Source organism: Embiotoca jacksoni, unplaced genomic scaffold, assembly GCF_022577435.1.
Source record: "Embiotoca jacksoni isolate LCO1_2020_lvr unplaced genomic scaffold, fEmbJac1.0.p SCAF_41, whole genome shotgun sequence".
NCBI lineage: Eukaryota > Metazoa > Chordata > Actinopteri > Embiotocidae > Embiotoca > Embiotoca jacksoni.
The window spans coordinates 40001-67500 of NW_027185394.1; the positions used below are offsets into that span (position 1 = coordinate 40001).

The 27500-nt window shown below is 47.6% G+C and overlaps 5 protein-coding genes across 17 annotated transcripts in view; 1 reads left to right on the forward strand and 4 right to left on the reverse strand.

Moving 5' to 3' along the window:
• Positions 1-5494, reverse strand: part of LOC138209955 (regulating synaptic membrane exocytosis protein 2-like) — a 30955-nt gene extending 25461 nt beyond the window's left edge. For 6 of the 13 annotated variants that reach the window (XM_069168792.1, XM_069168791.1, XM_069168789.1 and 3 more), the window contains exons 1-3: positions 5293-5494; positions 4907-5061; positions 2434-2644 (exon numbers count right to left, since the gene is read on the reverse strand). In XM_069168792.1, the coding sequence (XP_069024893.1) occupies positions 2434-2644; positions 4907-5046 (351 nt within the window). In that variant the 5' untranslated portion in view covers positions 5047-5061; positions 5293-5494. The remainder of the gene's footprint in view (positions 1-2433; positions 2645-4906; positions 5062-5292) is intronic. The other 7 variants (XM_069168786.1, XM_069168787.1, XM_069168793.1 and 4 more) reach the window with 2 other exon arrangements.
• Positions 5495-11656: 6162 nt separating this feature from the next.
• jtb (jumping translocation breakpoint) lies at positions 11657-14779 on the forward strand. Its single transcript, XM_069168644.1, has 6 exons — positions 11657-11850; positions 12189-12438; positions 12527-12567; positions 13917-14005; positions 14164-14243; positions 14407-14779. Exons 2-6 carry the CDS (start codon positions 12350-12352, stop codon positions 14561-14563), a joined length of 456 nt encoding a protein of 151 aa, XP_069024745.1. The 5' UTR covers positions 11657-11850; positions 12189-12349; the 3' UTR covers positions 14564-14779.
• Positions 14780-14972: 193 nt separating this feature from the next.
• On the reverse strand, positions 14973-17851 carry glmp (glycosylated lysosomal membrane protein). The gene is made up of 7 exons (XM_069168643.1): positions 17719-17851; positions 16866-17033; positions 16615-16713; positions 16371-16535; positions 16068-16286; positions 15721-15983; positions 14973-15634 (listed from the first exon to the last, which is right to left on the reverse strand). Exons 1-7 carry the CDS (start codon positions 17824-17826, stop codon positions 15460-15462), a joined length of 1197 nt encoding a protein of 398 aa, XP_069024744.1. The 5' UTR covers positions 17827-17851; the 3' UTR covers positions 14973-15459.
• Positions 17852-18471: 620 nt separating this feature from the next.
• On the reverse strand, positions 18472-24521 carry cct3 (chaperonin containing TCP1, subunit 3 (gamma)). The gene is made up of 13 exons (XM_069168645.1): positions 24414-24521; positions 23665-23726; positions 23408-23458; positions 23229-23291; positions 23051-23147; positions 22844-22961; positions 22579-22765; positions 22257-22406; positions 19801-19933; positions 19458-19720; positions 19140-19385; positions 18789-18920; positions 18472-18705 (listed from the first exon to the last, which is right to left on the reverse strand). The coding sequence occupies exons 1-13, from the start codon at positions 24508-24510 to the stop codon at positions 18613-18615; spliced, it is 1692 nt and encodes a 563-aa protein (XP_069024746.1). The 5' UTR covers positions 24511-24521; the 3' UTR covers positions 18472-18612.
• A 996-nt stretch (positions 24522-25517) lies between these two features.
• LOC138209938 (protein disulfide-isomerase A3-like) overlaps positions 25518-27500 on the reverse strand; it is an 8459-nt gene continuing 6476 nt past the window's right edge. Inside the window, exons 10-13 of the mRNA XM_069168750.1 lie at positions 27246-27374; positions 26594-26673; positions 26423-26480; positions 25518-26345 (exon numbers count right to left, since the gene is read on the reverse strand). Of these exons, the coding sequence (XP_069024851.1) occupies positions 26256-26345; positions 26423-26480; positions 26594-26673; positions 27246-27374 (357 nt within the window). The 3' untranslated portion in view covers positions 25518-26255. The remainder of the gene's footprint in view (positions 26346-26422; positions 26481-26593; positions 26674-27245; positions 27375-27500) is intronic.

Below are 27500 nucleotides of genomic sequence, written 5' to 3' on the forward strand. Positions count from 1 at the left end.
CCACCATAACAACAACCACAACAACAACAACCACAACCACCAAAACCACCACCACAACAACAACAACCACAACAACAACCACCATAACCACCACCACAACAACAACCACAACAACAATCACCACAACCACCACAACAACAGCCACAACCACCACAACAACAACAACAACCACAACCACCATAACCACCACCACAACAACAACAACCACAACAACAACCACCATAACCACCACCACAACAACAACTACAGCAACAATCACCACAACCACCACAACAACAACCACAACCACCATAACAACAACAACAACCACAACCACCATAACCACCACCACAACAACAACAACCACAACAACAACCACCATAACAATCACCACAACCACCACAACAACAGCCACAACAACAATCACCACAACCACCACAACAACAGCCACAACCACCACAACAACAACAACAACCACAACCACCATAACCACCACCACAACAACAACCACAACAACAATCACCACAACCACCATAACAACAACCACAACAACAACAACCACAACCACCATAACCACCACCACAACAACAACCACCATAACCACCACCACCACAACAACAACCACAGCAACAATCACCACAACCACCACAACAACAACCACAACCACCATAACAACAACAACAACCACAACCACCATAACCACCACCACAACAACAACAACCACAACAACAACCACCATAACAATCACCACAACCACCACAACAACAGCCACAACAACAATCACCACAACCACCACAACAACAGCCACAACCACCACAACAACAACAACAACCACAACCACCATAACCACCACCACCACAACAACAACCACAAGAACAATCACCACAACCACCACAACAACAGCCACAACCACCACAACAACAACAACAACCACAACCACCATAACCACCATCACAACAACCACCATAACCACCACCACAACAACAACAACCACAACAACAACAACCACAACCACCATAACCACCACCACAACAACAACAACCACAACAACAACCACCATAACCACCACCACAACAACAACCACAACAACAATCACCACAACCACCACAACAACAGCCACAACCACCACAACAACAACAACAACCACAACCACCATAACCACCACCACAACAACAACAACCACAACAACAACCACCATAACCACCACCACAACAACAACCACAGCAACAATCACCACAACCACCACAACAACAACCACAACCACCATAACAACAACAACAACCACAACCACCATAACCACCACCACAACAACAACAACCACAACAACAACCACCATAACAATCACCACAACCACCACAACAACAGCCACAACAACAATCACCACAACCACCACAACAACAGCCACAACCACCACAACAACAACAACAACCACAACCACCATAACCACCACCACAACAACAACCACAACAACAATCACCACAACCACCATAACAACAACCACAACAACAACAACCACAACCACCATAACCACCACCACAACAACAACCACCATAACCACCACCACAACAACAACCACAGCAACAATCACCACAACCACCACAACAACAACCACAACCACCATAACAACAACAACAACAACCACAACCACCATAACCACCACCACAACAACAACAACCACAACAACAACCACCATAACAATCACCACAACCACCACAACAACAGCCACAACAACAATCACCACAACCACCACAACAACAGCCACAACCACCACAACAACAACAACAACCACAACCACCATAACCACCACCACCACAACAACAACCACAACAACAATCACCACAACCACCACAACAACAGCCACAACCACCACAACAACAACAACAACCACAACCACCATAACCACCACCACAACAACAACAACCACAACAACAACCACCATAACCACCACCACAACAACAACCACAACAACAACAACCACAACCACTACAACAACAACCACCACAACAACAACAACAACAACCACAACAACCACAACAAACACAACAAACACCACAACAGCCACCACAACCACAACCAACACAAGCACCACAACAACCACAACAACAACCACAACAATCACCACGACAACCACAACCACCACAACAACCACAACAACAACCTTGTCTTCTACTGGTAACTGATTGGTGATGTCATCAGTATCATTAATGAACGAGCAGCTTTGATGGATTAAAACAGTCCAACGTTCGTTAATATTTTTTGTTTTGACCGTAAACGTCGTACGAACACGCTGCTGTTACAGACGTGACGCAAATTTCTTCGTGGACAGAAGCGTATTTTTCGCAAAGCTGAGCAAACAGCTGATGGAACAACAAACATGGCGACCGAGTCGGAGCCAGAACACAACACAGCTGGTTCCCATGGAAACATGGAGACACGCCCCGCTCACACACTCACCTTATTGGCTCTGAGCGGGACACGCCCCCCGCAGCGGGCACAGAAGCGGCTCTGACAGTAGCAGCACGCTCGGCCGCAGCCATCTGCAAACTTTGTCTTGCGACAGATGCCACAGGTGGAAGACTCCGCCCTCGCCATCGGAGCCGCAGGAGGCTCCTCCCCCAGCTTCTTCACCTGGTCTTTATACATCTCGAACTGCTGATGCAACTTCCTGTCGGGGGGGCAAAGAAAGGAGAGCTCGGAGGGTGCTGATGAGATCACATGATGTCTGTGTCGCCTTCAGGGACGGAATGATTTGTGGGATATTTAAATTCTGAGATTATTGAAAACTTCCACGGGACGGCATCAGGTCAGACATGGACGACGATGTGCAGACATTGTGGCCCTGTAAGTGTCAATCACTGTCAGCTGACAGAAATACGAAAAACTCGTTTCTGAGACTGAACCAGTTCCCTGCAGTGCATTATGGGATTGATAGTTCCATTCGCACAAATAGAAGTTAGGAACAGGCCTGAGGTTCCGTGTGGACCTCCCGGTTCTGATCCACCAGTTCTCTACCTGAGCGACAGGTGTTACCATGGTTACTCAAGTCTGCAACTCCTCCTGAGTTGGACTCTTAACCTGCACAATGTTACTGACCAACGGACTGAGCCCTGAGAACGGACTCCCCCTGTCTAGTTAACACAGACAGTCAGCTGACAGGAAGCACCAGCACCAAGGGGCGGGGTCAGGTAGGGAAACAGGAAGCAGTCAAATGAGGGGCAGGTGTGGCCAGGACAAGGGCACTCTGAGAAATGTAGTCCTGACTAAGATACTTACAAGGCTGGAGGAGGTTTTCCTTCCTCCTGATCCCTGCTGACGTAAACATGAGGATGAAGATGAGGAGGATGAAATAAAATAAAAATGATGTCAGAACAGAAACATACGTAACAAATGGTGCATCAAATAATCAGAAATATGAATAAACATGAAAGAAACTGATGACGTTCAGCAGAACCAGTTTTCATTCTTTTCATCACCACCAGGAGGAGTCTGATCCTCCCAGATCACACATCAGTCAGGAGGTTCTAGACGTCAGTGAGGAGGTTCTAGAGGTCAGTGATGAGGTTCTACAGGTCAGTGACGAGGTTCTAGACATCAGTGAGGAGGTTCTAGAAGTCAGTAAGGACGTTCTACAGGTCAGTAAGGACGTTCTACAGGTCAGTGAGGAGGTTCTAGACATCAGTGAGGAGGTTCTACAGGTCAGTGAGGAGGTTCTAGACATCAGTGAGGAGGTTCTAGAGGTCAGTGAGGAGGTTCTGCAGGTCAGTGAGGAGGTTCTAGAGGTCAGTGAGGAGGTTCTACAGGTCAGTGAGGAGGTTCTATACGTCAGTGAGGAGGTTCTACAGGTCAGTGAGGAGGTTCTATACATCAGTGAGGAGGTTCTAGAGGTCAGTGAGGAGGTTCTATATGTCAGTGAGGAGGTTCTAGAGGTCAGTGAGGAGGATCTATACGTCAGTGAGGAGGTTCTAGAGGTCAGTGAGGAGGTTCTACAGGTCAGTGAGGAGGTTCTATACGTCAGTGAGGAGGTTCTACAGGTCAGTGAGGAGGTTCTATACATCAGTGAGGAGGTTCTAGAGGTCAGTGAGGAGGTTCTATATGTCAGTGAGGAGGTTCTAGAGGTCAGTGAGGAGGATCTATACGTCAGTGAGGAGGTTCTAGAGGTCAGTGAGGAGGATCTATACGTCAGTGAGGAGGTTCTAGAGGTCAGTGAGGTTTGAGGACCGGATAAGAAAAAAATCAAATTAAAAGCACACACAAACCGTCATGTGATCAGTCATGATGCGTGCCTGGCCACGCCTCCAGTCGGTGATGTCACAGCAGGTGATTTTGTTTAGGTGGACCTTTAACATCAGGAGCTTTTTGATCCAATCAGGCGGTGAAACTCGTTATTGATCAATGTTGTTGTTCAAACTGTCACAGCTGATTGATCAGCGGATCAGTAAAAATTGTTGGCTCTGCATCCAAATTCTTCTGGACTCATCCCCTCCGAACCTCATGCAGACCCAGATGGACCCAGATGGACCCGTCCCCTCCGGTACAGAGATGAACCCCACTCAGGTGCAGTCTCGTATTAACAAACAGAACCAGGTTCTTGAAATGAACCAGGTTCTTCTTCATCAGACGACCCTGCAGGTTGACTCTGTGAACTGTTGGAGGGCTCCGATTCGCAGGTTGAGAGCCTCTGGACTGAACAAGAATCAGCTGCTGAGGTTGAAAGTCAGCTGATGATACTGAGACCTGCAGTCTGAAGGACTGACTGGAGGTCAGAGGTCACCTTCTGGTCACATGACATCACAGTGACTTCCTGTCAGTTTGACTCCTGTGGCAGCTCAGCAGGCTTTTATTTTGAAACTCACATGTATATATTTTATGCTTTTATTTTGTCAGCAGCTGATCATTAATGACCCCATTTCCCCCTCCCCCCCATTACCTGAGCATGCTCTGCTCCTTCTCCTCCTCCTTCCTCTGGCGCTCCAGAACCGACAGGATGATGCTCCGTTCCTCCTCCGTCAGATGGCTCAGGTCCGGACTGGACCCGGCGGGCGGTGCCGGTCCGGCCGGCCCGGACATGCTGCCTGTGGGCCGCTGGAAGAGACGCACGCGCTCAGTCAGTGTGTCGAGAACAATCAGTGATGATGATGATGATGATGAAGGCTGTTCCTATTATTGTGACCAGCTCCGTGGCCGCGGTGAGAGGACACGGCAGCGGTCAGAGCCGGTGCTCTTCCTCCTGCACCCCATCCTCCTCCTGCACCTCCTCCTTCTGCATTCCATCCTCCTCATCCTCCACCTCCACCTGTCCATCACCCCTCTCACCAACAGCGCAGCGGCGTCCTCTCGCCTGTTTATTCCGCAGTCATGTCGCCTCCTCCGCGGTTTAGCGGTTCCTCCGGTCGGCTCTCCGTCCCAGCGGCTCTCATCCTCGTCTCGTCCCCGGCGGTCTGGTCCTCCTGGGCGGCCTGCTGCGGTCGCGGGGTCCCGCTGCGGTTCCGTGATAATGGACGCAGGGGCGGCGGGGGGGGAAAAAAAAAAAAAAAAAAAAAATCCTCCATATGAAGGGGGCGGGGCCACAGCGTGATGACGTTACGTACAAAGATGGTGTTTTGTGTGTGTGTGGGAAGGGGAGGGGGACGGGGGTCTGGTACAGGAGCTAAACATAGACCTGCAGCTAAAGATACACAAATAATCAATAAATCAGCTTATAGAGGTATCAATAACTGATTGACTGATCAAGGATTAAAATGAATCAATAATAAATCGATCATGAATCAATAATGAATCAATAATAAATCAACAAGGAATCAATAAGTCAAAAAATAAAACTAATCGACTTGTTTTGGCTCTGCATGAATAAAACCTCTGTTACCATGGTGACCCAGCCTCCATTGCCATAGTGACGTTTTGGGGTTAAAGGTGAGTGGTCCAGCTAGCTGGTGATGTGCAGGTTCTGCTGGTTCAGACCGGGTCCAGCTGAAACACGTATTTATGTCCCGAACGTTGTTCTGAAGCGTACTGAGCAGGACTACTAGGACCAGAACCAGGCCCAGGTATCGTTAGCTTAGCGCCAGCAGCTTCATGCCGGACTGACCGGTTCTCCCAGACTCCAGTCTGGCTACTAAATCCATTTCCTGCAGGTTCCGGTGCCGGTCCAGCTCACAGAACCGGACTAGGACGGGCTTGTTCTGTTATTTTTGATGTGCCTCCCGGTGTGTTGTACTAACTGTGCTAACCATCCCCAATATCACACCGGCCTCAACGTATGCTGTCGCTTCCGGGGTCCCCTTTCAAAATAAAATGCAGTTTCTCTGGCTCAGACTGTCCGTCTCAGACACATCATCAACACGTGACAGATTTGATAAATGATTGATGGGTGACTGAAGACAACAAGCTTTATTCAGTTTGTCATGTTTACATCAATAAACAACAAACAAACTATCAACAAACAATCAATAAGTGTGAATGTCAGAGTGGGTGTGTCCTATATAAATACTAAAGGCCTCCTGCTTCCTGATTGGACACTTCCATGGACACACCTCTTCATCACCTTCTAACCTGGTAACAGCACACGTGATGACGTCATCACCCACCCTGTTAACGTGCACGTGCAACGCCCCCGTTAACGTCATCAGGACCCATCAGGATCCGGTTCAGAGCATCACAGCCGGAGCCACTGCGGTTCTGGTCCGGACCGGGCGGCCTGGTTCTGGATACACTTGTGGTATCGGACCTGCCCGGCTGCAGGTGAAGGGTTTGTCCCCGCGGTGGGCCGACAGGTGCATCTTCAGCAGCAGGTGAGTGCTGAAGGCCCGGCAGCAGACGGAGCAGCGGTACGGTTTCTCTCCGCGGTGCGTCCTCAGGTGAACCTGCAGGTTTCCCCTCCGGCTGAACCGCCGCCCGCAGTCCGGACACACCAACGACCTTCAACCTCCGCCGCCCGGCGCCGTGATGACCGCAACGCCGGACCGAGCCGCACTGCCGTCCTCCCAGTCGCCATCGCTGACCTCCGTCTCCGAGGACTCACCGGGACCTGGTTCTGGTTCTTTGTTGTCTTCAGTCCGGCTGTGATGAAGCTGTGAAGGTTTCTGCTCATCTTCCTCACCTCTGAAGATCTGAGGCTCCTCTTTAACCTGGGAGTCCTGCTGGTCCAGGTCCAGGTCCAGGTCCCGGTCCCGGTCCCGGTCCAGGTCCCGGTCCCACTGTAGCTCGCCTGCAGGAAACAGAAACTTTGTTAAAGTCGTCGAACGATGAAAATCTGAGTTTGTTTGTTTGCTCGTGTGTTCAGGATGTCGGTTCTCCATCCTGACTAACGTCCAGGAACAGTTGGAGGTTGTTGAGTTGATGCACCAGTTTATGGGAGATTATGGTGTTGAAGGCGGAGCTGAAGTCAACGAAGAGCATCCTGACGTATGTGTCAGGTCCAGCTGCCTCGGTGATGTGGATCTTCCTCAGAGTGGCGCTCACCTGGTGGTGCTGGAGGAAGAGTGTCTGCTCCACCCGAGTCTTCTCAGCTGTTTCTCCGCTGTGCTGCGTCAAAGCGGGCGAAGCAGCGGTTCAGGGTGAGGACAGCTGTCCTCCTCCAGGACAGCTGTCCTCCAGTGAGAGGTGGTCTGATGATCTGAGGTGTGGAGATGTTGGTGGACACCTGGTCCAGAGGATTCTTGTCTCTGGTCGGTTACATTTCTGTAGAACTTAGTTGTGCGGAGTTGAAGTCTCCCGCCACAATCACAGCTCCCTCTGGATGAGCGTTTAGCTGCTTGCTAATAGTGCTGCAGTTCCTCCAGAGTACGTCAACATGTGCTGGGATGAGGATGGAAGAAAGTTCCCTCTGCAGATAGAACGTGTTTCACAGCCAGGTACACAGTTCAGTACAGTTCAGAGTACTCTGAGAGTACCCGGTCCAGGTCCAGGTCCCGGTCCAGGTCCCGGTCCAGGTCTCAGAGTACTCTCAGAGTACCTGGCTGTGAAACACCGAGAGGAAGCAGAGTTTCCCAATGATGTCCCAGCTGGACACCGGTCGTTGTTCAGATACACTCCTCCACCTCTGCTCCTACCGGAGTCTGCAGGTTGTGTGCCGCGGCCTCCAAGTCACAGGATCTCCGGTGGGATAGAACCCGATCTTTCAGAGATGTAGATCTTTACACTATTTACAGGCTAACAACAAAGCTAACAGGCTAACAACAAGGCTAACAGGCTAACAACAAGGCTAACAGGCTAACAACAAAGCTAACAGGCTAACAACAAGGCTAACAGGCTAACAACAAGGCTAACAGGCTAACAACAAAGCTAACAGGCTAACAACAAGGCTAACAGGCTAACAACAAGGCTAACAGGCTAACAACAAGGCTAACAGGCTAACAACAAAGCTAACAGGCTAACAACAAGGCTAACAGGCTAACAACAAAGCTAACAGGCTAACAACAAGGCTAACAGGCTAACAACAAGGCTAACAGGCTAACAACAAAGCTAACAGGCTAACAACAAAGCTAACAGGCTAACAACAAAGCTAACAGGCTAACAGCAGAAATAAAAACCAACCTGCTGTCCGCAGCTCGTCGCGGTTTGAAAGCAGATCCACGAGTTTCCGTCTACGATCGATCGCCTCTTCATATCCGGATATTGATCTCTCCACGTGTCCGATCAGATGCGCGCGAGCCGCCGTGATGAGCCTCCGTTTGAAGGAATCTTTGAGCTCCTGAAGTCTGGACATGTTCCACCGATCGGAGAGTCCCACTTCCACTCATGTCCTGCTGCAGCTCCACATCCACACGAGCAAGCTGCGGACACGCACCCGGAACCGGAAACAGGCCGCCGGGCCGCTGCAGGACTTCACAATAAAATACTTTGTGACAGCAAGAGGAAGTTGGAATTACAAAATATAAAGATAAAAGATCAAATCTAAATAAACGGTGACTTCTGATCAATTAATATGATCTTCAGTTTCTATACGGCTCAGGAGAAGAACTCATTGATAAAGTTATTGATCTGTTATTAGATATTGATCTTTTATTAGTTATTGATCTGTTATTAGTTATTGATCTGTTATCAGTTATTGATCTGTTATTAGATATTGATCTGTTGTTAGTTATTGATCTATTATTAGTTATTGATCTGTTATCAGTTATTGATCTGTTATCAGTTATTGATCTGTTGTTAGTTATTGATCTATTATTAGTTATTGATCTGTTATCAGTTATTGATCTGTTATTAGATATTGATCTGTTGTTAGTTATTGATCTATTATTAGTTATTGATCTGTTATTAGATATTGATCTGTTGTTAGTTATTGATCTGTCTTTAGATATTGATCTGTTATTAGATATTGATCTGTTGTTAGTTATTGATCTATGATGCAGTCTGACACTCATCACTCGTGTTGTGATGGTGCAACTGTGACGTGTCACTAATTCTGTGAAGGAGTCGGTGTGATGACATCGTCTGGTCACATGACTCCTAATCCTGACTAAGAGGATCATCGTTTCCTGTTCAGTTGTTGGTTGAAGAACCCGGAGGAGAGAGACAGCTGATCGACAGCTGATCGGCAGATGATTTACAGATGAAGGTGGCTGTGTGTGTGGTGTTTCTGGTGCTGCTCTCTCTGTGGAGCGTCGACTCCAGGCTGCCTGACGTGACTCCTGCAACACCTGTGCTGCAGGTAGGACAGGTGCATGCTGGGATTAAAACCAAACCAGAACCTGAAGCTGATCAGGAATAATTTGATAATTCAATGTTCATGCTGTCGGCTGGAACGTTCCTAAAGAGCAGCTGCTGAAAATGTAAATCACAACAGAATGTGATGATTATAAATCATGTAAACTTTAATATTTAATTATAAACAGACCAAAGACAACAAATCAAACGTTGAATCTGAGACATTTTATTGTTTTATAAAATATATTTTCTCATTGTGAATTTGATGTCAGCAACACGTCTCTATAAAGTTGTTCCAGGATCATGTTCACTGAGCTGCATCAACTCTTCTTTTAACAACATTCTAGAAACCTTCGGAAACTGAGGAGACCAGTTTCTGGAGTTTTGAAAGTGAAATGTGGTCCCATTCTGTCCTGATAGAGGATTCCAGCTGCTCAACAGTTCAGGGTCTCCTTTGTTGTATTGTTCATGTCCTGATGCTCCAGATGTTTTCAATGATTGACAGGTCTGGACTGCAGGAGGCCAGTTTATCAGCGGACTCTTCTACTAGAGAACCATGCTGTTGGAATACGTGCAGAATGTGGTTGGACGTTGTTCTGCTGAAATAAACAAGACCTTCCCTGAAAGAGACGTTGTCTGGATGGCAGCATATGTTGCTCCAAAACCTGAATATATCATTCAGCATTAATGCTTCCTTCCAGATGTTCAAGCTACCCATGCCATGTGCCCTAATGCATCCTGTACCATCACAGATGCTGGCTTTAGAACTGAGCGCTGATACAGACGAACATGTTGTTAACATTGTCCTGGCTCCTCCTTCCTGATGATGTCACACAGCTCTATGATCAGCTGATCAAACATTGCTTTCTGAAGCTCATTCATTTTTTTGTTCTAAGCTCCAAGTTCCTGAAAACTCAGAGGTCAGCACACACGACCTCAGGCAACTTCCTGGACGACTTCCTGGACTGTGTGGACGCCTGAGAAGACGGAGAGTCACCGTCCTGGTAAAACCTCCACTGCTCTCTGATCATTCTGATTGATTAATGACTGATCAAACACTGTGCAGTTCAATATCCACGGCAACCAGAATAAATAGGAAGCAGCTTTAGTCCTTTCAAATTAAATTACTGTCGTTCGATAAAAAAAAAAAAAAAAAAAAAAAGTATCCTTGAGTGAAAACCAACAGTGTGATGTCATCCTTTGTTTGCCACTCCCCTTTCAGTGTAATTTGGACAATTATTGCTGGGGGCGGAGTCAGGGGCGGGGCCAGAGGACTGGGTCCGGTCAGGTGTGTCGGTGCCCGCGGAGGTCCAGGTGTTCCCAGGTGTTCATCCACAGCCTGCGATGACGAAGAACCTCCGACCTAACGACCGATTATTGAAGATCGATAATTGATGACTGAAAACTGTTTTTAATAAAGAGTTTAAACTCATCAATCTGTCGTCGATGTTATTGATCAGCAGAGGATTCTGTTCGGACCACTCAGCTGCGGTGAAGATGATGAAGATGTTGAAGACTTCTTATGATGAAGATGAAGTTGAAGTAAAACTGCCCTCCAGAATTCTGATGACGTCTTTTCTCACGTCAGGCTACGTTTACGTTTCCAACACATCAGGAGGAAGCTGCGCCTGCGTTAAACTGAGGCAAGGAAAGGAAGTGACACTCTTAGGCCTTCAAAATAAAGGTTAAAATTTTACATTTCATAATAGCAGCTCCTAAACATTTTAAATAACCACATGTATATATACGTAATTTACACACACACACATATATATATATATATATATATATATATAGAGAGAGAGAGAGAGAGAGAGAGAGAGAGAGAGTCTTTGGTTGTGTTCACTCACACTGATCTCGTTTTGTTCCTGTTTGTCACTGATTTTCTTTCGTTTTGTGTCTCATCCTGTTTTGACACTAAAACGTTAAAGAACAGAACCAGTGAATTATCTGAAGTATTTTTTTCTTTTGGTCGCAGAACTCGTAGATATTATGCTTTTATTGTGAAGGCACCGTACCGGAAGAGTCCTCTTCCTCGACGGTGGGATGTCGGTCTGAAGCTGCGGACGGATCCGCTAACTGCTACGGTAACAGTCGGTGTTCCTGAGCAGATCTCTGTTCTCCGGTAGACCTAACGGACACGTTGCACCTCCGCCGGTTTCAACCGGTTTCTTCTCCTCTCAGTTCCCGCGCTGAGTCCAAGATGGCGGCTGTTTCAGGATGACGGTGAGTGTTCGGACCGAAGCTAAACGAAGCTAAAGCTAGCACGTCTGTGGGTAAACACGGGGCTAGCAGGCATTAGCATTAGCAGCTAGCTAACATCTTATTGTTTATTGATCAGTTTACACTTTTAATGTCACGATCAACCAAACAAGACGAAACCTGTTAATGACCAGCAGAACCGTTGATCGATTATCAATACTCGTGATCAATATCATGTCAGCTGATCCTCAGAACCAACAGTTCAACATGAACAGGAAGGAACCTCCAACAGAACCAGAACCAGAGGTGGAGAACACGTGTTACCAGAATTGATTGATGTATTGATCTTTTCTATTTTTCAGGTTTCAACTTGGAGTCGTAAAACCTTTGATTCAGTCTGAACACCATGTAAACAGAACCAGACCCAGAACCCACAACACAGACTCAGAACCAGACCGAGAACCAGAACCCGGACCCGGTCGGTACCAGGGTGGCTGTGGTGTCCTGTTGGAGGATCAGACTGATGGAGAGCGACTGTCGGATCCCCGTCGCCTGCTGTCGGCCTCGAGTTCTGGTCCTCCACGCTCTGTTCTGGGGCCTCGTCTCCCTCAGGTCAGTCACAGGTCAGAGGTCACAGGTCGGACCCTGTGTTACCATGGAAACCTGACAGCAGTGATGATGTCATGCGTTTGTGTTGCAGAGTGTTCGGAGCGGTGCTGCTGAGTGAAGAGAAGAGTTCAGGTACCAACAGAGCCACTTGTTGTTGTTCAGAACCCTGACGAACCTGTTGTTGTTGTTGTTGTTGTTCAGAACCCTGACGAACCTGTTGTTGTTGTTGTTCAGAACCCTGACGAACCTGTTGTTGTTGTTGTTCAGAACCCTGACGAACCTGTTATTGTTGTTGTTGTTGTTCAGAACCCTGACGGACCTGTTATTGTTGTTGTTCAGAACCCTGACGAACCTGTTGTTGTTGTTCAGAACCCTGACGAACCTGTTGTTGTTGTTGTTGTTGTTCAGAACCCTGACGAACCTGTTATTGTTGTTGTTGTTGTTCAGAACCCTGACGGACCTGTTGTTGTTGTTCAGAACCCTGACGAACCTGTTGTTGTTGTTGTTCAGAACCCTGACAAACCTGTTGTTGTTGTTGTTCAGAACCCTGACAAACCTGTTGTTGTTGTTGTTGTTCAGAACCCTGACGGACCTGTTGTTGTTGTTGTTCAGAACCCTGACGGACCTGTTGTTGTTGTTGTTGTTGTTCAGAACCCTGACGGACCTGTTGTTGTTGTTCAGAACCCTGACGGACCTGTTGTTGTTGTTGTTCAGAACCCTGACGGACCCGTTGTTGTTGTTCAGAACCCTGACGGACCCGTTGTTGTTGTTGTTCAGAACCCTGACGGACCCGTTGTTGTTGTTCAGAACCCTGACGGACCTGTTGTTGTTGTTCAGAACCCTGACGGACCTGTTGTTGTTGTTCAGAACCCTGACGGACCTGTTATTGTTGTTGTTCAGAACCCTGACGGACCCGTTGTTGTTGTTCAGAACCCTGACGGACCCGTTGTTGTTATTCAGAACCCTGACGGACCCGTTATTGTTGTTGTTCAGAACACTGACGGACCTGCTGTTGTTGTTCAGAACACTGACGGACCTGTTATTGTTGTTGTTCAGAACCATGATGGACCTGTTATTGTTGTTGTTCAGAACCATGATGGACCTGTTATTGTTGTTGTTCAGAACCCTGACGGACCTGTTGTTGTTGTTCAGAACACTGACGGACCCGTTGTTGTTGTTGTTCAGAAGCCTGACGGACCTGTTGTTGTTGTTCAGAACACTGACGGACCTGTTATTGTTGTTGTTCAGAACCATGATGGACCTGTTATTGTTGTTGTTCAGAACCATGACGGACCTGTTATTGTTGTTGTTCAGAACCCTGACGGACCTGTTGTTGTTGTTCAGAACACTGACGGACCCGTTGTTGTTGTTGTTCAGAAGCCTGACGGACCTGTTGTTGTTGTTGTTCAGAAGCCTGACGGACCTGTTGTTGTTGTTCAGAACCCTGACGGACCTGTTGTTGTCGTCATCCTCCTCTACAGCTGCTGTGAAGCCTCCTGTCGCCCCCTGCTGGCTGCTGGAGGAGTTCATCGTGACGGAGGAGTGTGTTCACTGCAGCGACTTCAACTCTGTCAGTAAACACATCACTTCCTGTTTAAGAGATAGGAAGGCATGCTGGGAAATGAACAGAGAGGACCTCAGCGTGGAGTCTCAGATTTCCCAGCATGCCTTCTTACTTCTTGAGCATTCAGAATAAAAGCGTGAGTGTTTCTGTGTCGTTTGTTCCAGAAATCTCAGTTGGCTTGCAGGCAGACGGGATACGTGGAGAGAGTGAACTGTACCAGGAGCAGCAAGGAGGAGTACAAGAGGTCAGAGGTCACCTCAGCAGTAAGTGATGTCACTGCGACAGGAAGTGACATCACTTCAAGTCATTTAAAAAGCTCAGAGATCAGAGGACATGACTTCAATCTGAGTTTGGATAAAGATACTAACCTCCTCTTCCTATTCCTCCTCTTCTTCTTCCTCCTTCAGCTGTCGCTCCTCCCTGATGGAGGAACATCTCTTCTGGAAGTTTGAGGCGTCCATGTTGTCTCTGACGGTTTTGTTTTCCATCCTCGTGGTCCTCCGTCAGCGATGGCTCGACCGCCTCGCCTCCGAAAAGGTCCGCCGCCAGATCGAGTCCATCTAGGAGACCTGGACCTGGACCTGGACCAGGACCTGGACCAGGACCAGGACCTGGAGAAGAACCTGGAGAAACTGCTTGTAGTTTCTACCCTGAACTTTATTTAAAAGGAGGCGGAGCCACGAGGGCTCGTGTTTCATCTTTAACAGTCTTTTTATTCCCTGTTAAACGAGACCGTCGTGGCTGAAGAGGACCAGAACCCTGATCTAGACTGGGGTGGGGGTGGGGTGTTAATAAAGTTAAATTCAAATACGTTTAAATCTGGAGTTTTGATCGGTTGCTCTGTAACCAACTGATCTTTTCAAAATAAATACAAAATAATACTTATAATAATAGTAAAAATATCTATAATAATAGTAATAATAAACGTAATAATACTTTAATACTTACAATAATAGTACTACTTATAATAATACTTTGTGTACAAACACGTTTTATTAAAATCAAACTTTTGTCCAATCAGTAGTCGAAGAGAATAAAAACAAACAGTTGATAAAAAAACATTCAAACCAGCTTTGGTCCGTTTTAGAACCAGAACCAGGTCCGTGTCCAACCTCATCCCTGATTGGTCGACAGGTCACGTGATGTCACAGCTATCAATATATTCAACGCTGTGAATGTTCTCTGACGGGTTAGATTTACCTTTCACAGTTTTACCTGACAGGATAAGCCCCGCCCCCACACGGTCAACGGTCGGTTTGAGTCCAAACTTAAATAAAAACAACAGATTTAAAATATTTAAAAGCTTCTTTTAAAGCATCAGAATCTAAATGGAGTTCTGAACTGCATCATTTAAAAAGTGTCTGGGAAAAAAAACTGCTGTGTCCTGATTGGTTGGATGTCACAGTGATGTCACCTGTCCATCGGGTTTCTCTGCCCTCTCATTGGCTGGAGCTCAGCTGTCAGTTGATTGGCTCGTAGGTGGTCCTCGCCGCCTCCCTCCTCTTATGGAGGCAGACGCAGACTCCGCCCAGCAGCAGGAGGATCATGGGAGTTCCCAGTCCGACCGCCATGATGGTGAGAACGAGCGGAGAGAATGAGTCGACGGGCGGAGAGCCGACGCCCACCAGCAGCGTCCTGCAGAGACGGGAAGTAAACACAGTCAGGGTCGATCGATCGGTTCTGATGGGTTCTGATCAGTCAGCAGAAGGAGGGGAACCGACCAGCTGAGGAACCCGGTGCTGTTGTAGAACGGTTCTCCTGCCAGGCCGAAGCTCACGTTCAATCCCACCGACTGCGGTTCTGAGAAGAACGCTCGGACCAGACCGGACGCCGCCGCGACGCCGCTCTGAGGCCGCGGCGGCGAGTGGCGGCACGGCGTGGCGTCCTCGAGTGCCGGGCGGCGCCGTCGGTACGCTACTGGCTTCCACTGAGCGAAGCCCAGAACGTCTGCGCTGCCGTTCTCTGACCACACCCACTGAGACACCTGGGGTCAGAGGTCAGAGGGACACCAACAGGTCAGATGGATGCGGCATTCGCTGAGACTGGTTAATAAAGTTTTATCGATCACCTTGAATATTGACGGCGTGAACTCGTCGTCGATCGACTGACGGACGTCCACGCTGCTCACAGGAGAAGCTCCGCCCACCACCTGCAGCTCCAATAGGAACCTGGAGTGAGAGGCCCGTGGCGGTATGCCATCGAGCCACACCCCCAACTGGGAGGAGTTGGCAGAGTGAAGGAGGCGGGGCCACGACTGATCCCGTCCCTCTAAGTCGAAGACAGACAGCTGAAAGGAAGTTATGAATGTTATAGAAAGTATTGATTGAAGTCTGTTTAATAAAATGTGACCCTCGTTGTCACGGCGACAGACCTGCAGGCAGAGCGACCCGTTGCCGAAGGTGGGCGTGGTGCCGCAGAGCAGGGCGGCGGGGCTTGACAGCTGGAGGCGGGACCAGATGAAGTCCCGAAGCTCGTACGGAGGGAAAAGGTCAGAGGTCGGATCAGCCGTGTTGTTGACGTCGTCGTACTCCAACAGCTGAGAGACAGAACAAAGGTTTGACGGACGGTAACCCCCGGCAACCACACAAAACATTTGACCGACGGGCGGTTCTGACCCGGCTGAAGACGACGGCGGCGCTGGACAGCACGCTGCTCTCCGGCTCCACCTGCAGGCCGCCACTGGTGTTACGAGACAAGAACTGAGTCCAGTTCACCTGAATATCAGGAACAGAGGATCAATACTAGATGGTGATGTCATCAATCAATAACCCATCAATATTAGTCAATACGTATCATTTGTAACAGGAAAGTCTTTTAAAAAGTCAGATCAATAACCAGCTGATCAATAATTGATGAACCCACCCACCTGGACAGAGGAGGAGGCGGAGTCTGTGTGGACGAGCAGCAGCGTCGGCGCCCCCTGGCTGCAGAACAGGAAGTGCAGCGTGTCGTTGTTTCCCACGGCTCTCACGTGCAGCAGGTCGCCAGCAGGAGGCGACGAGGAGTTCCAGCCCGGATTCAACTGGAAGGAGAGCTGAGGGAGGTATTGATCCGAGGACAGGGCAGTATTATATTTGATTGATCACAGATCAATAACTCCAAAGAAACCTGAATTATTGACGTATTATTTATTTGTTTGATTCATGAAAAAACAAAAACGTTTTCTTTGATAATTCAGAAGAAATAATCATCTGAAATAATCTATCAATCAATCAATAATCGGATGAATTTGATGAAAATCAGTCATGTGTCAAAAAAATAACTGAAATGATTTGTGATGTGTTGACAAACACCGGAACAACGATGATGATAATGGTAATAATGATCATAATAATAATAACAATAACAATAATGACAATGATCATAATAATAATGATAATAACGATAACAATAATAATAATAATGATAGCAATGAAATAATAATAATATTAAGGATGTAACATGTACAGCAGCTTGACTGACTGACAAAAACGGTTTGTTCCTGTTTGTTTCACATCTGTTATAAATAAAGATTTGAACGTTTAAAATAAACAAAGACATAAAACGTGAGCACGTGACCTCCTGGATTCAATCGTGAAAACATTTCAGCAATTTCGATTCGGATTAAATGTGTTTTGAATTTACGTCTTCAACACTTTCACTTCCGGCTCAGCTCCGCGGACGTTTTGCTCTTTCAGGGCCTAATTTAAGACACTTCCGGGTTCACCTGTCTCGCTCACCTGTCTCGTGAAGGTTCCCGCCGCGCTGACCGAAATGTGGCACGAGGAGAACCAACAGAGGAGAAGAACTGCACGAGCTCCGCCGCTGAGCGTCCACACCGCCGCCATGTCTGTTGTGACGGAGAGCCGCTGCTGCCACATGACCTGCTGCAAGTCAGCTGACTAAGGGAGGCCCCGCCCACAGGCGGCGCTTCTCTGTGATTTAATCAGTGAACAAAACGAATAAAATCTTTTCACAGCCGTTAAAAAGATCAATAAATGATTCAATCAGGAGCTAAGGTCATCAATAAATGGAACTCGATCAATAAGTGTCAGATTAGATCAGCGAGAGGGACACTTTGTGATTGGTTGTTCAGGTTCTGAGGCCTGACGTCACCTGACCTGACCTCTGAAGTGACTTCCGGTCAAAGTTTAACCTGATTAGAGTTGTATTTCTACTGTGTTTACATTATTAAAGTACACAAGTACTACAGTACTCTGGTGTTAATACAGTACTCTGGTGTTAAAGAACAAAAAACTAGACCAGGACCAGAACCAGGACCAGTTGCATTGGAGCCGGAGACACCAACATCATTCCAGATACAGGAGATGGTTCCAGATACAGGAGATGGTTCCAGATACAGGAGATGGTTCCAGATACAGGAGATCAGGAGGTATTTATCTACCCATTTGTTGACTGTCATCAATAAGATAATCAATAATTGTGACTGACAGCTGAGTGTCTGATTAATGTGATCAATAAGAGAAAAGGGAAACATTTCAGTGTGTTTAATTAAATCAGAAGGTCACATGACATCATGGAAACTGGTTTACCATATAAGGACATGAGGAACATCAGGAGCAGGTTACTGACACAGACACACACAGACTGATGTTGATCCGGGTCGATGCGGGTCACTCGGCTCCTGGTCCTCCCATCTGATCCTCCTTGTCCTTCTTCTTGTGACCAGAGACGATGTCGTCAATACGCAGCAACAAGATGGCCGTCTGCAACAGAGGAGAGTCAGTACCAGTATTGATCAATAATGGTACGTTACTGATCAGTAATGATGAGTATTGATCGGCCTCACCTCCACAGCGGTCTTGTAGGTCTGAGCTTTAACAGCCAGCGGCTCCCAGATCCCGAGCTCCGACATGTCGGACAGACAGCCGGTCTCTCCATCAACACCCCAAGACACACTGTCGTCCTGAGTGTGTTTGGCCTGAACACACACACACAGAGACACACAGACACACACACACACACACACACACACACAGACACACACACACACACACACACACACACACACACACACACACACACACACACACACACACACAGGGAGGACAGATGGTGATTTCAGCGTCCTGCAGCGACATTCAGTGCTTTATTTATGAATTTATGTTAATAAAGTCCCGTTGTTAATAAAGTTTGGTACCCTGAGGGAGGTGAGGACCCGGATGGTGGAGGCACCACAGTTCTGGATGAGTGTTCTGGGGATGACCTCCAGGCTCTGGGCCAGGGCCCGGTAGGGCCACTGCTCCACGCCGGTCAGAGCGCGAGACCGCTCGGTCAGACGCTTCGACACCGTCATCTCCACGGCGCCGCCGCCCGGCAGCAGGAACGGGTCCAGCAGCACGTTGCGGCACACCTGCATGGCGTCCTGCAGGTTCCGCTCCACTTCCTGTGGACCGGAGAGCGTTATTACGGATTACAGCCCCGGTACCAGAACAGGAGGCCCGGTACTGGTACTCACCGCCAGGATCTCCTTGCTGGCTCCTCTCAGCAGGATGCTGCAGGCTTTGGGATCTTTGCACTCGGTGATGAAAGTGAAGTACTCGTCTCCGATCTTCTTCACCTCGAAGAGCCCCGCCCCCAAACCCACGTCCTCCTCACGCAGCTCGTCGGTCCGGCTCACGATCCGAGCGCCGCACGCACGAGCGATCCGGTTGTTGTCGGTCTTCCTGACCCGGCGGATCGCCGTGATGTTCGCCTTCATCAGGTAGTGCTGAGCCAGATCTGGAACAGAACCAGAACCAGTTGAACAGAACCAGAACCAGTTGAACAGAACCAGAACCAGTTGAACAGAACCAGTGTACCTGAGATGCCCTTCTCGGTGAACAGCAGGTCCGGTTTCAGGTTGATGATGTCATCACAGATCTGCTGGATGTATTCTTCCTCCATCTGGAGGATCCTGGAGAAGTCTTCTTCCTTACTGATCTCTATATCAGTCTACACACACACAGTACACAATAGTTTGTATAGTGTGTAGTATAGTGTGGTGTATAGTGTGGTGTATAGTGTGTAGTATAGTGTGTAGTATAGTGTGGTGTATAGTGTGTAGTATAGTGTGTAGTATAGTGTGTAGTATAGTGTGGTGTATAGTGTGGTGTATAGTGTGTAGTATAGTGTGGTGTATAGTGTGTAGTATAGTGTGTAGTATAGTGTGGTGTATAGTGTGGTGTATAGTGTGGTGTATAGTGTGGTGTATAGTGTGGTGTATAGTGTGGTGTATAGTGTGGTGTATAGTGTGGTGTATAGTGTGTAGTATAGTGTGGTGTATAGTGTGTAGTATAGTGTGTAGTATAGTGTGTAGTATAGTGTGGTGTATAGTGTGTAGTATAGTGTGTAGTATAGTGTGGTGTATAGTGTGGTGTATAGTGTGTAGTATAGTGTGTAGTATAGTGTGGTGTATAGTGTGTAGTATAGTGTGTAGTATAGTGTGGTGTATAGTGTGGTGTATAGTGTGTAGTATAGTGTGGTGTATAGTGTGGTGTATAGTGTGTAGTATAGTGTGTAGTATAGTGTGGTGTATAGTGTGGTGTATAGTGTGTAGTATAGTGTGGTGTATAGTGTGGTGTATAGTGTGGTGTATAGTGTGGTGTATAGTGTGGTGTATAGTGTGGTGTATAGTGTGGTGTATAGTGTGGTGTATAGTGTGGTGTATAGTGTGGTGTATAGTGTGGTGTATAGTGTGGTGTATAGTGTGGTGTATAGTGTGGTGTATAGTGTGTAGTATAGTGTGGTGTATAGTGTGGTGTATAGTGTGGTGTATAGTGTGGTGTATAGTGTGTAGTATAGTGTGGTGTATAGTGTGGTGTATAGTGTGTAGTATAGTGTGTAGTATAGTGTGGTGTATAGTGTGTAGTATAGTGTGTAGTATAGTGTGGTGTATAGTGTGGTGTATAGTGTGGTGTATAGTGTGGTGTATAGTGTGTAGTATAGTGTGTAGTATAGTGTGGTGTATAGTGTGGTGTATAGTGTGGTGTATAGTGTGGTGTATAGTGTGGTGTATAGTGTGGTGTATAGTGTGTAGTATAGTGTGGTGTATAGTGTGGTGTATAGTGTGGTGTATAGTGTGGTGTATAGTGTGGTGTATAGTGTGTAGTATAGTGTGGTGTATAGTGTGGTGTATAGTGTGGTGTATAGTGTGGTGTATAGTGTGGTGTATAGTGTGGTGTATAGTGTGTAGTATAGTGTGGTGTATAGTGTGTAGTATAGTGTGGTGTATAGTGTGTAGTATAGTGTGGTGTATAGTGTGGTGTATAGTGTGGTGTATAGTGTGTAGTATAGTGTGGTGTATAGTGTGTAGTATAGTGTGGTGTATAGTGTGGTGTATAGTGTGTAGTATAGTGTGGTGTATAGTGTGGTGTATAGTGTGTAGTATAGTGTGGTGTATAGTGTGTAGTATAGTGTGGTGTATAGTGTGGTGTATAGTGTGTAGTATAGTGTGGTGTATAGTGTGGTGTATAGTGTGTAGTATAGTGTGGTGTATAGTGTGGTGTATAGTGTGTAGTATAGTGTGGTGTATAGTGTGTAGTATAGTGTGGTGTATAGTGTGTAGTATAGTGTGTAGTATAGTGTGGTGTATAGTGTGTAGTATAGTGTGGTGTATAGTGTGGTGTATAGTGTGTAGTATAGTGTGTAGTATAGTGTGGTGTATAGTGTGGTGTATAGTGTGTAGTATAGTGTGTAGTATAGTGTGGTGTATAGTGTGGTGTATAGTGTGGTGTATAGTGTGGTGTATAGTGTGTAGTATAGTGTGTAGTATAGTGTGTAGTATAGTGTGGTGTATAGTGTGGTGTATAGTGTGGTGTATAGTGTGGTGTATAGTGTGGTGTATAGTGTGTAGTATAGTGTGGTGTATAGTGTGTAGTATAGTGTGGTGTATAGTGTGGTGTATAGTGTGGTGTATAGTGTGGTGTATAGTGTGGTGTATAGTGTGTAGTATAGTGTGGTGTATAGTGTGTAGTATAGTGTGGTGTATAGTGTGGTGTATAGTGTGGTGTATAGTGTGGTGTATAGTGTGTAGTATAGTGTGTAGTATAGTGTGTAGTATAGTGTGTGGTGTATAGTGTGGTGTATAGTGTGGTGTATAGTGTGTAGTATAGTGTGTAGTATAGTGTGGTGTATAGTGTGGTGTATAGTGTGTAGTATAGTGTGTAGTATAGTGTGTAGTATAGTGTGGTGTATAGTGTGGTGTATAGTGTGTAGTATAGTGTGTAGTATAGTGTGTAGTATAGTGTGGTGTATAGTGTGGTGTATAGTGTGTTACCTGACTCTCCCCCTTCTTGTACTCCAGTGAACAGTCCAACAGGACGATTCGAGGATCTTTGATGTTGCGTCTCATTCTGGGATGAGTCACGTCTTTGTTCACCATCACTCCTCTGAGGACACAGGAGTCCTCTATGAACCCCCCCGGAACCTACACACACACACACACACACACACACACACACACACACACACACACACACACACACACACAGAGAGAGAGAGGGTACTGAACAGAGGTCTGGTCTGTGGTTGTGGACATAGACAGAGCTTTGCTGGTCCAGGACGGAGGTCCGGTGTGCGGTTCCGGCCCGGTTCTGTACCTTCTCTACTTTGGCGTACTTCTTGATGTCGATCTCCTTGCGGCCGTTCTCCTCCAGCTCCACGGTCCGGACCGCGTCCAGCGCGATGCTGCAGGCCAGAACCGACCAGCGGCTGAGAGCCTTGGTGTTGATAGCCGAGTGGACAATCTTCAGCATCATGGAGCGGTCTGACGTGTCCACGGGGGAACTGGGGGAGGGGGTGTCAACTCATCATCAGCACCAACAGACTGGACACAGAACCAGAGGACAGAGACAGGCTCAGTACCTGATGTCCTTCAGAGTGTCCAACATGTCCTCCAGAGCCTGGCGGTACGCGCTGATGATCACCGTGGGATGCATCTGCTGCTCCAGGAACTGCTCCGCTACAGACAGCATCTCTCCAGCTGGGGGGGGACAGACAGACGGACAGTGAGACAGACAGAAACATGAGGTCATGTGACGCGTCTCCTCTTAAAGGGCCGGTGCGTCTCACCCAGGATGATGACTGACGTGGTCCCGTCTCCCACCTCTTCGTCCTGCGTACGGCTGATCTCGATCATGGACTTGGCTGCAGGATGCTGCACCTGAATCTGTTGTCATGGAAACACAGGAGGTTAGTAAACACACACAGACACACCTGTACTGATATTGATGTTAGAGGTGTGTGTGACCTCTCTGAGGATGGCGTTTCCATCATTGGTCATCACGATTCCTCCGGTGGGGTCCAGCAACATCTGCGCACGCACGCACGCACGCACACACATACACACACACACACACACACAGGTCAGTGTCCTCCGCGTTGCGTGTCACGTGATACATGTGACTGAGCGTGTTCAGGTGGTCTGACCTTCATCATGGCCCGTGGGCCGAGGCAGGTCCGGATCACATCTGCAATGGTCTGAAGCAAACAGAGACAGCTAGAGTCAGGTCACCATGGTAACCAGCTGATGACCAGAGTGAGGTCACCATGGTAACCAGCTAATGACCAGAGTCAGGTCACCGTGGTAACTGTAACTTGTTACTGATCATTGTATTCATGGTCTTACTGATCGTGTTATTGATCTGCTGCTAATCAGCTGATCAATCACTGATGATGACACTCACCTTCGCTGCATTGATGTTTCCTGTCTGGACTTTACGTCCGGACTCTCTCTTCATGTTCTGGTCTACACACACACACACACACACGAAGTTAAATGAGCACACACCCAACGCAGGACGCTTTTATTTTGAAAAGCTGATACTGATCGATCAGTCTAATGTCACAGTGACATCACATCAACATTCAGACGATTCATCATAAATATTGATCATCTGGACTGATCGGTTATCAGACCTTACCGTCCACCTTTAATTAATCTGATCAACAGCTATTTACAGACAGAAATCAATTATGAATTTCTACACTCTGACGTCACTAAAAATAACTTGATGATCGATAACTCATAAATGACTCCCCTGCAGGTTCAGGAGTCTGTAAGCTAACGTTAGCAGCTAACACCACCGCGACACCAAAAGCATTCAAATAAACTGCTAGCCGTCTGCCCATGCTGAGGAACTGGGCGGAATTAGCTTATCTTAGGTTAGCCTAGCATCACAGCACGCTGCCGGCTGCTTATGAGCACAAAAGCTAAAGATGCTAACGTCGGGTTTAGCCGTTAGCAGACGATGCTAACAGTTAGCCTGGTTAGCACAGGCTCCGCCGCTGCTCAGAAACCGCTCCCCGCTTTGTGTCGCAGCCGGGCCGCTCTGACAGTAAACAGCGACCGGACGGACGGAGCCCCGGTCCCGGACGGGTTGCTGCTTAAAGTTAAACGTGTGAAGCTTTGTTTTAAATAAATTGCGGTACTTACTGAGCACTAAAACCTGCTGGCCGATCATTTTGACAGCTCGACCCGAAAACAGCAGCCTGGAAGGTTCTGAGACGCACGAGGAGAAGGAGCCGTACATGAAGGGGCGGGGAAACCAGCTCAGGACGGACCAATCAGCTGAGAGTGTGAATATGACAGACAGGCGTTTCCGCCAATAGATTGTGGGAGGATGGAGCTTCACGCGATCAGCCTTTTAAGGAGAAAACCAGCCAGACTCCATTTAGATTTTTCATGATTTTCTGTGGATTAAAAACGGTTTGTTCTCGCCAGTAAACATAAAGTTCCTCCAGTGAAGACGAGCAGGACATGTGAGCTTGTTAAAGTATCACTGCAGTTACATTTGTGTAAAGCAACAATTAACGACAGAATCAGCCATTTATCTTTGAATACCAGTCACTGATGAAACCCTTCAAACCAATCTGTGTTCCTGAGAGCTCCTCCGGTTCAGTAACATTTATCACATAGCAGAGCTCCACCCAAACAGCTGAATCAGCTTCTTTTGTCAACAATAACAAACTGATACTCAACATACACGTTTAGTATCACTGCAGCTTCAATTCAACACCAAGTGAATTGATGATGAAGCTCAAATCTGTCAGAAAACTAAACGTTTATTACTTACTGGTCCTAACTCTGTCCACACATCACTGTGACATCACTTCCCTTCACGTTCCCTCCATCTGCATCATGCACTGGTCTGTTCTTGGTTTTAATTTGAAAAGTCCTGTCTAACTTTGATCTCTCAGTGACAGACACTCTTTATAGCTCCGCCCCCTCTGTTGCAGTCCAGCTGAAAATATTGCATTTATGTTATTGACCTCTGCTGTGTTTGTGTCCTCTGATCTCTGTGTCTCACTGTGGGCGGAGCTCCACCTCTGCTGTGTTTGTGTCCTCTGATCTCTGTGTCTCACTGTGGGCGGAGCTCCACCTCTGCTGTGTTTGTGTCCTCTGATCTCTGTGTCTCACTGTGGGCGGAGCTCCACCTCTGCTGCACTGACAGTGCTGAGCAGACACAGGCGTGTTCAACCTTCAGTGATCTACTCAAACAGGTGGACAGCATAAAGATGAAACCCAAGGACACTGAAATAAATCAGCAGCCATTTTATTGAAAACACATGAAGATAGATCAGATGGAGATAAAAACAAAGAAAACAAAAAGGAAGCAGTGAAACAGTGGAGCTGGTGAGGAGGAGGAGCCTGAACACCACAGCACGGAGGACAGCTGTTTATGACATCATGGTTCTTCTTTAATGACATCATGGTTCTTCTTTCATCACTGAGTGTTTATAACTGCTGTTTGTTTGATCGTCCTGACGTCAAACAAACAGACAGACAGAGAGACGGACAGAGAGACAGACAGAGAGTCAGAGACAGTCAGAGAGACAGTATGAGAGAGAGACAGACAGAGAGTCAGAGACAGTCAGAGAGACGGACAGAGAGACAGACAGAGAGTCAGAGACAGTCAGAGAGACAGTCAGAAAGTCAGAGAGACAGACAGACGTGATGGTCCTGACGTCAGACTAATAAACACTAAATAAACAAGTGTCAAATCAATAAACAAACAAACAAACACACAAATAACAAATAAATAGTCTGCACCACCGGGTTCCCCAGAAATCAATCAATCAATCAATCCAATGAGGCGGCAGACAGACGCTGTGACATCATGATGGGCGGGCCAATAAAGAAGGAATCTGATTGGCTCAGTTTGTTTTGGAGAAACATCACTTCCTCTCTCTGGTCCAGGTCCACGCGCCCTCTGCCCCCCTTATGGTTGTTGTCGCCACGGAGACCAGCTGGTTGTGATCGGCCGGTGGATGCGTGTCAGAGTTCGTCCTTCGACCCGATGAGCATCAGACTGCGAGACGCCTCACGCTTCAGAAACTTCAGGAAGTCTCGCAGCTCCCGACTGCCCTGAAAACACACATCATGTGACCACCAGGAGGTCATGTGATTATGGGATTGCTAACCTAAACTCTCAGGTGAGTTACCTCATATCTTATTGGCTCCTCCTTTTTACCCACTGGAGAAAAATAGATGGTTGGAAACCTGCAGGGACAAAAAGACATGAGACAGAGAGACAGACAGGAGACAGGAAACAGAGAGACAGACGGTAGACAGAGAGAAAGACAGACAGACATACAGGTCTCAAACTGTCTCACCCCTGGACGTTGTAGCCCAGCGGGACGTCGTTGTCCACCGCATTCATCTTGGCGATGACGATATTTGGATCAGAGTAGAGCTGGGAAGAGACCGGGACCAGAGTTAGACCGGGACCAGAGTTAGACCGGGACCAGACTTAAACCGGGACCAGAGTTAGACCGGGACCAGACTTAAACTGGGACCAGCGTTAGACCGGGACCAGAGTTAGACCGAGATCAGCGTTAGACCGGGACCAGACTTAAACCGGGACCAGAGTTAGACCGGAGTTAGGCCGGGACCAGAGTTAGACCGAGACCAGAGTTAGACCGGGGCCAGAGTTAGACCGGGACCAGCGTTAAACCGGGACCAGAGTTAGACCGGGACCAGAGTTAGACCGGAGATAGACCGGGGCCAGAGTTAGACCGGGACCAGCGTTAGACTGGGACCAGCGTTAGACCGGGACCAGAGTTAATCCGGGACCAGAGTTAGACCGGGACCAATGTTAGACCGGGACCAATGTTAGACCAGGACCAGAGTTAATCCGGGACCAGAGTTAGACCGGGACCAGCGTTAAACCGGGACCAGAGTTAGACCGGGGCCAGCGTTAGACCGGGACCAGCATTAAACTGGGACCAGAGTCAGACCGGGACAAGAGTTTGACCAGGTCCGTACCGTGTGAGCCAGCTCCCTGTAGACTGGGTCCAGTTTCTTGCAGTGTGGACAGGAAGCAGAGTAAAACTGGATCAGAACGTCTTTATCTGGATCGTTAACGACGTCATCAAACGACTCAGCAACAACGACCTGCAGCACACAGAGGTCAGAGGTCACAGACAGGTCAAAGGTTACAGAGTGGTCAGAGGTGGACTGACCAACTGTAAACATTCATTGTAAACATCTGTAAACAGTTGTCGTAAACGTCTGTAAACA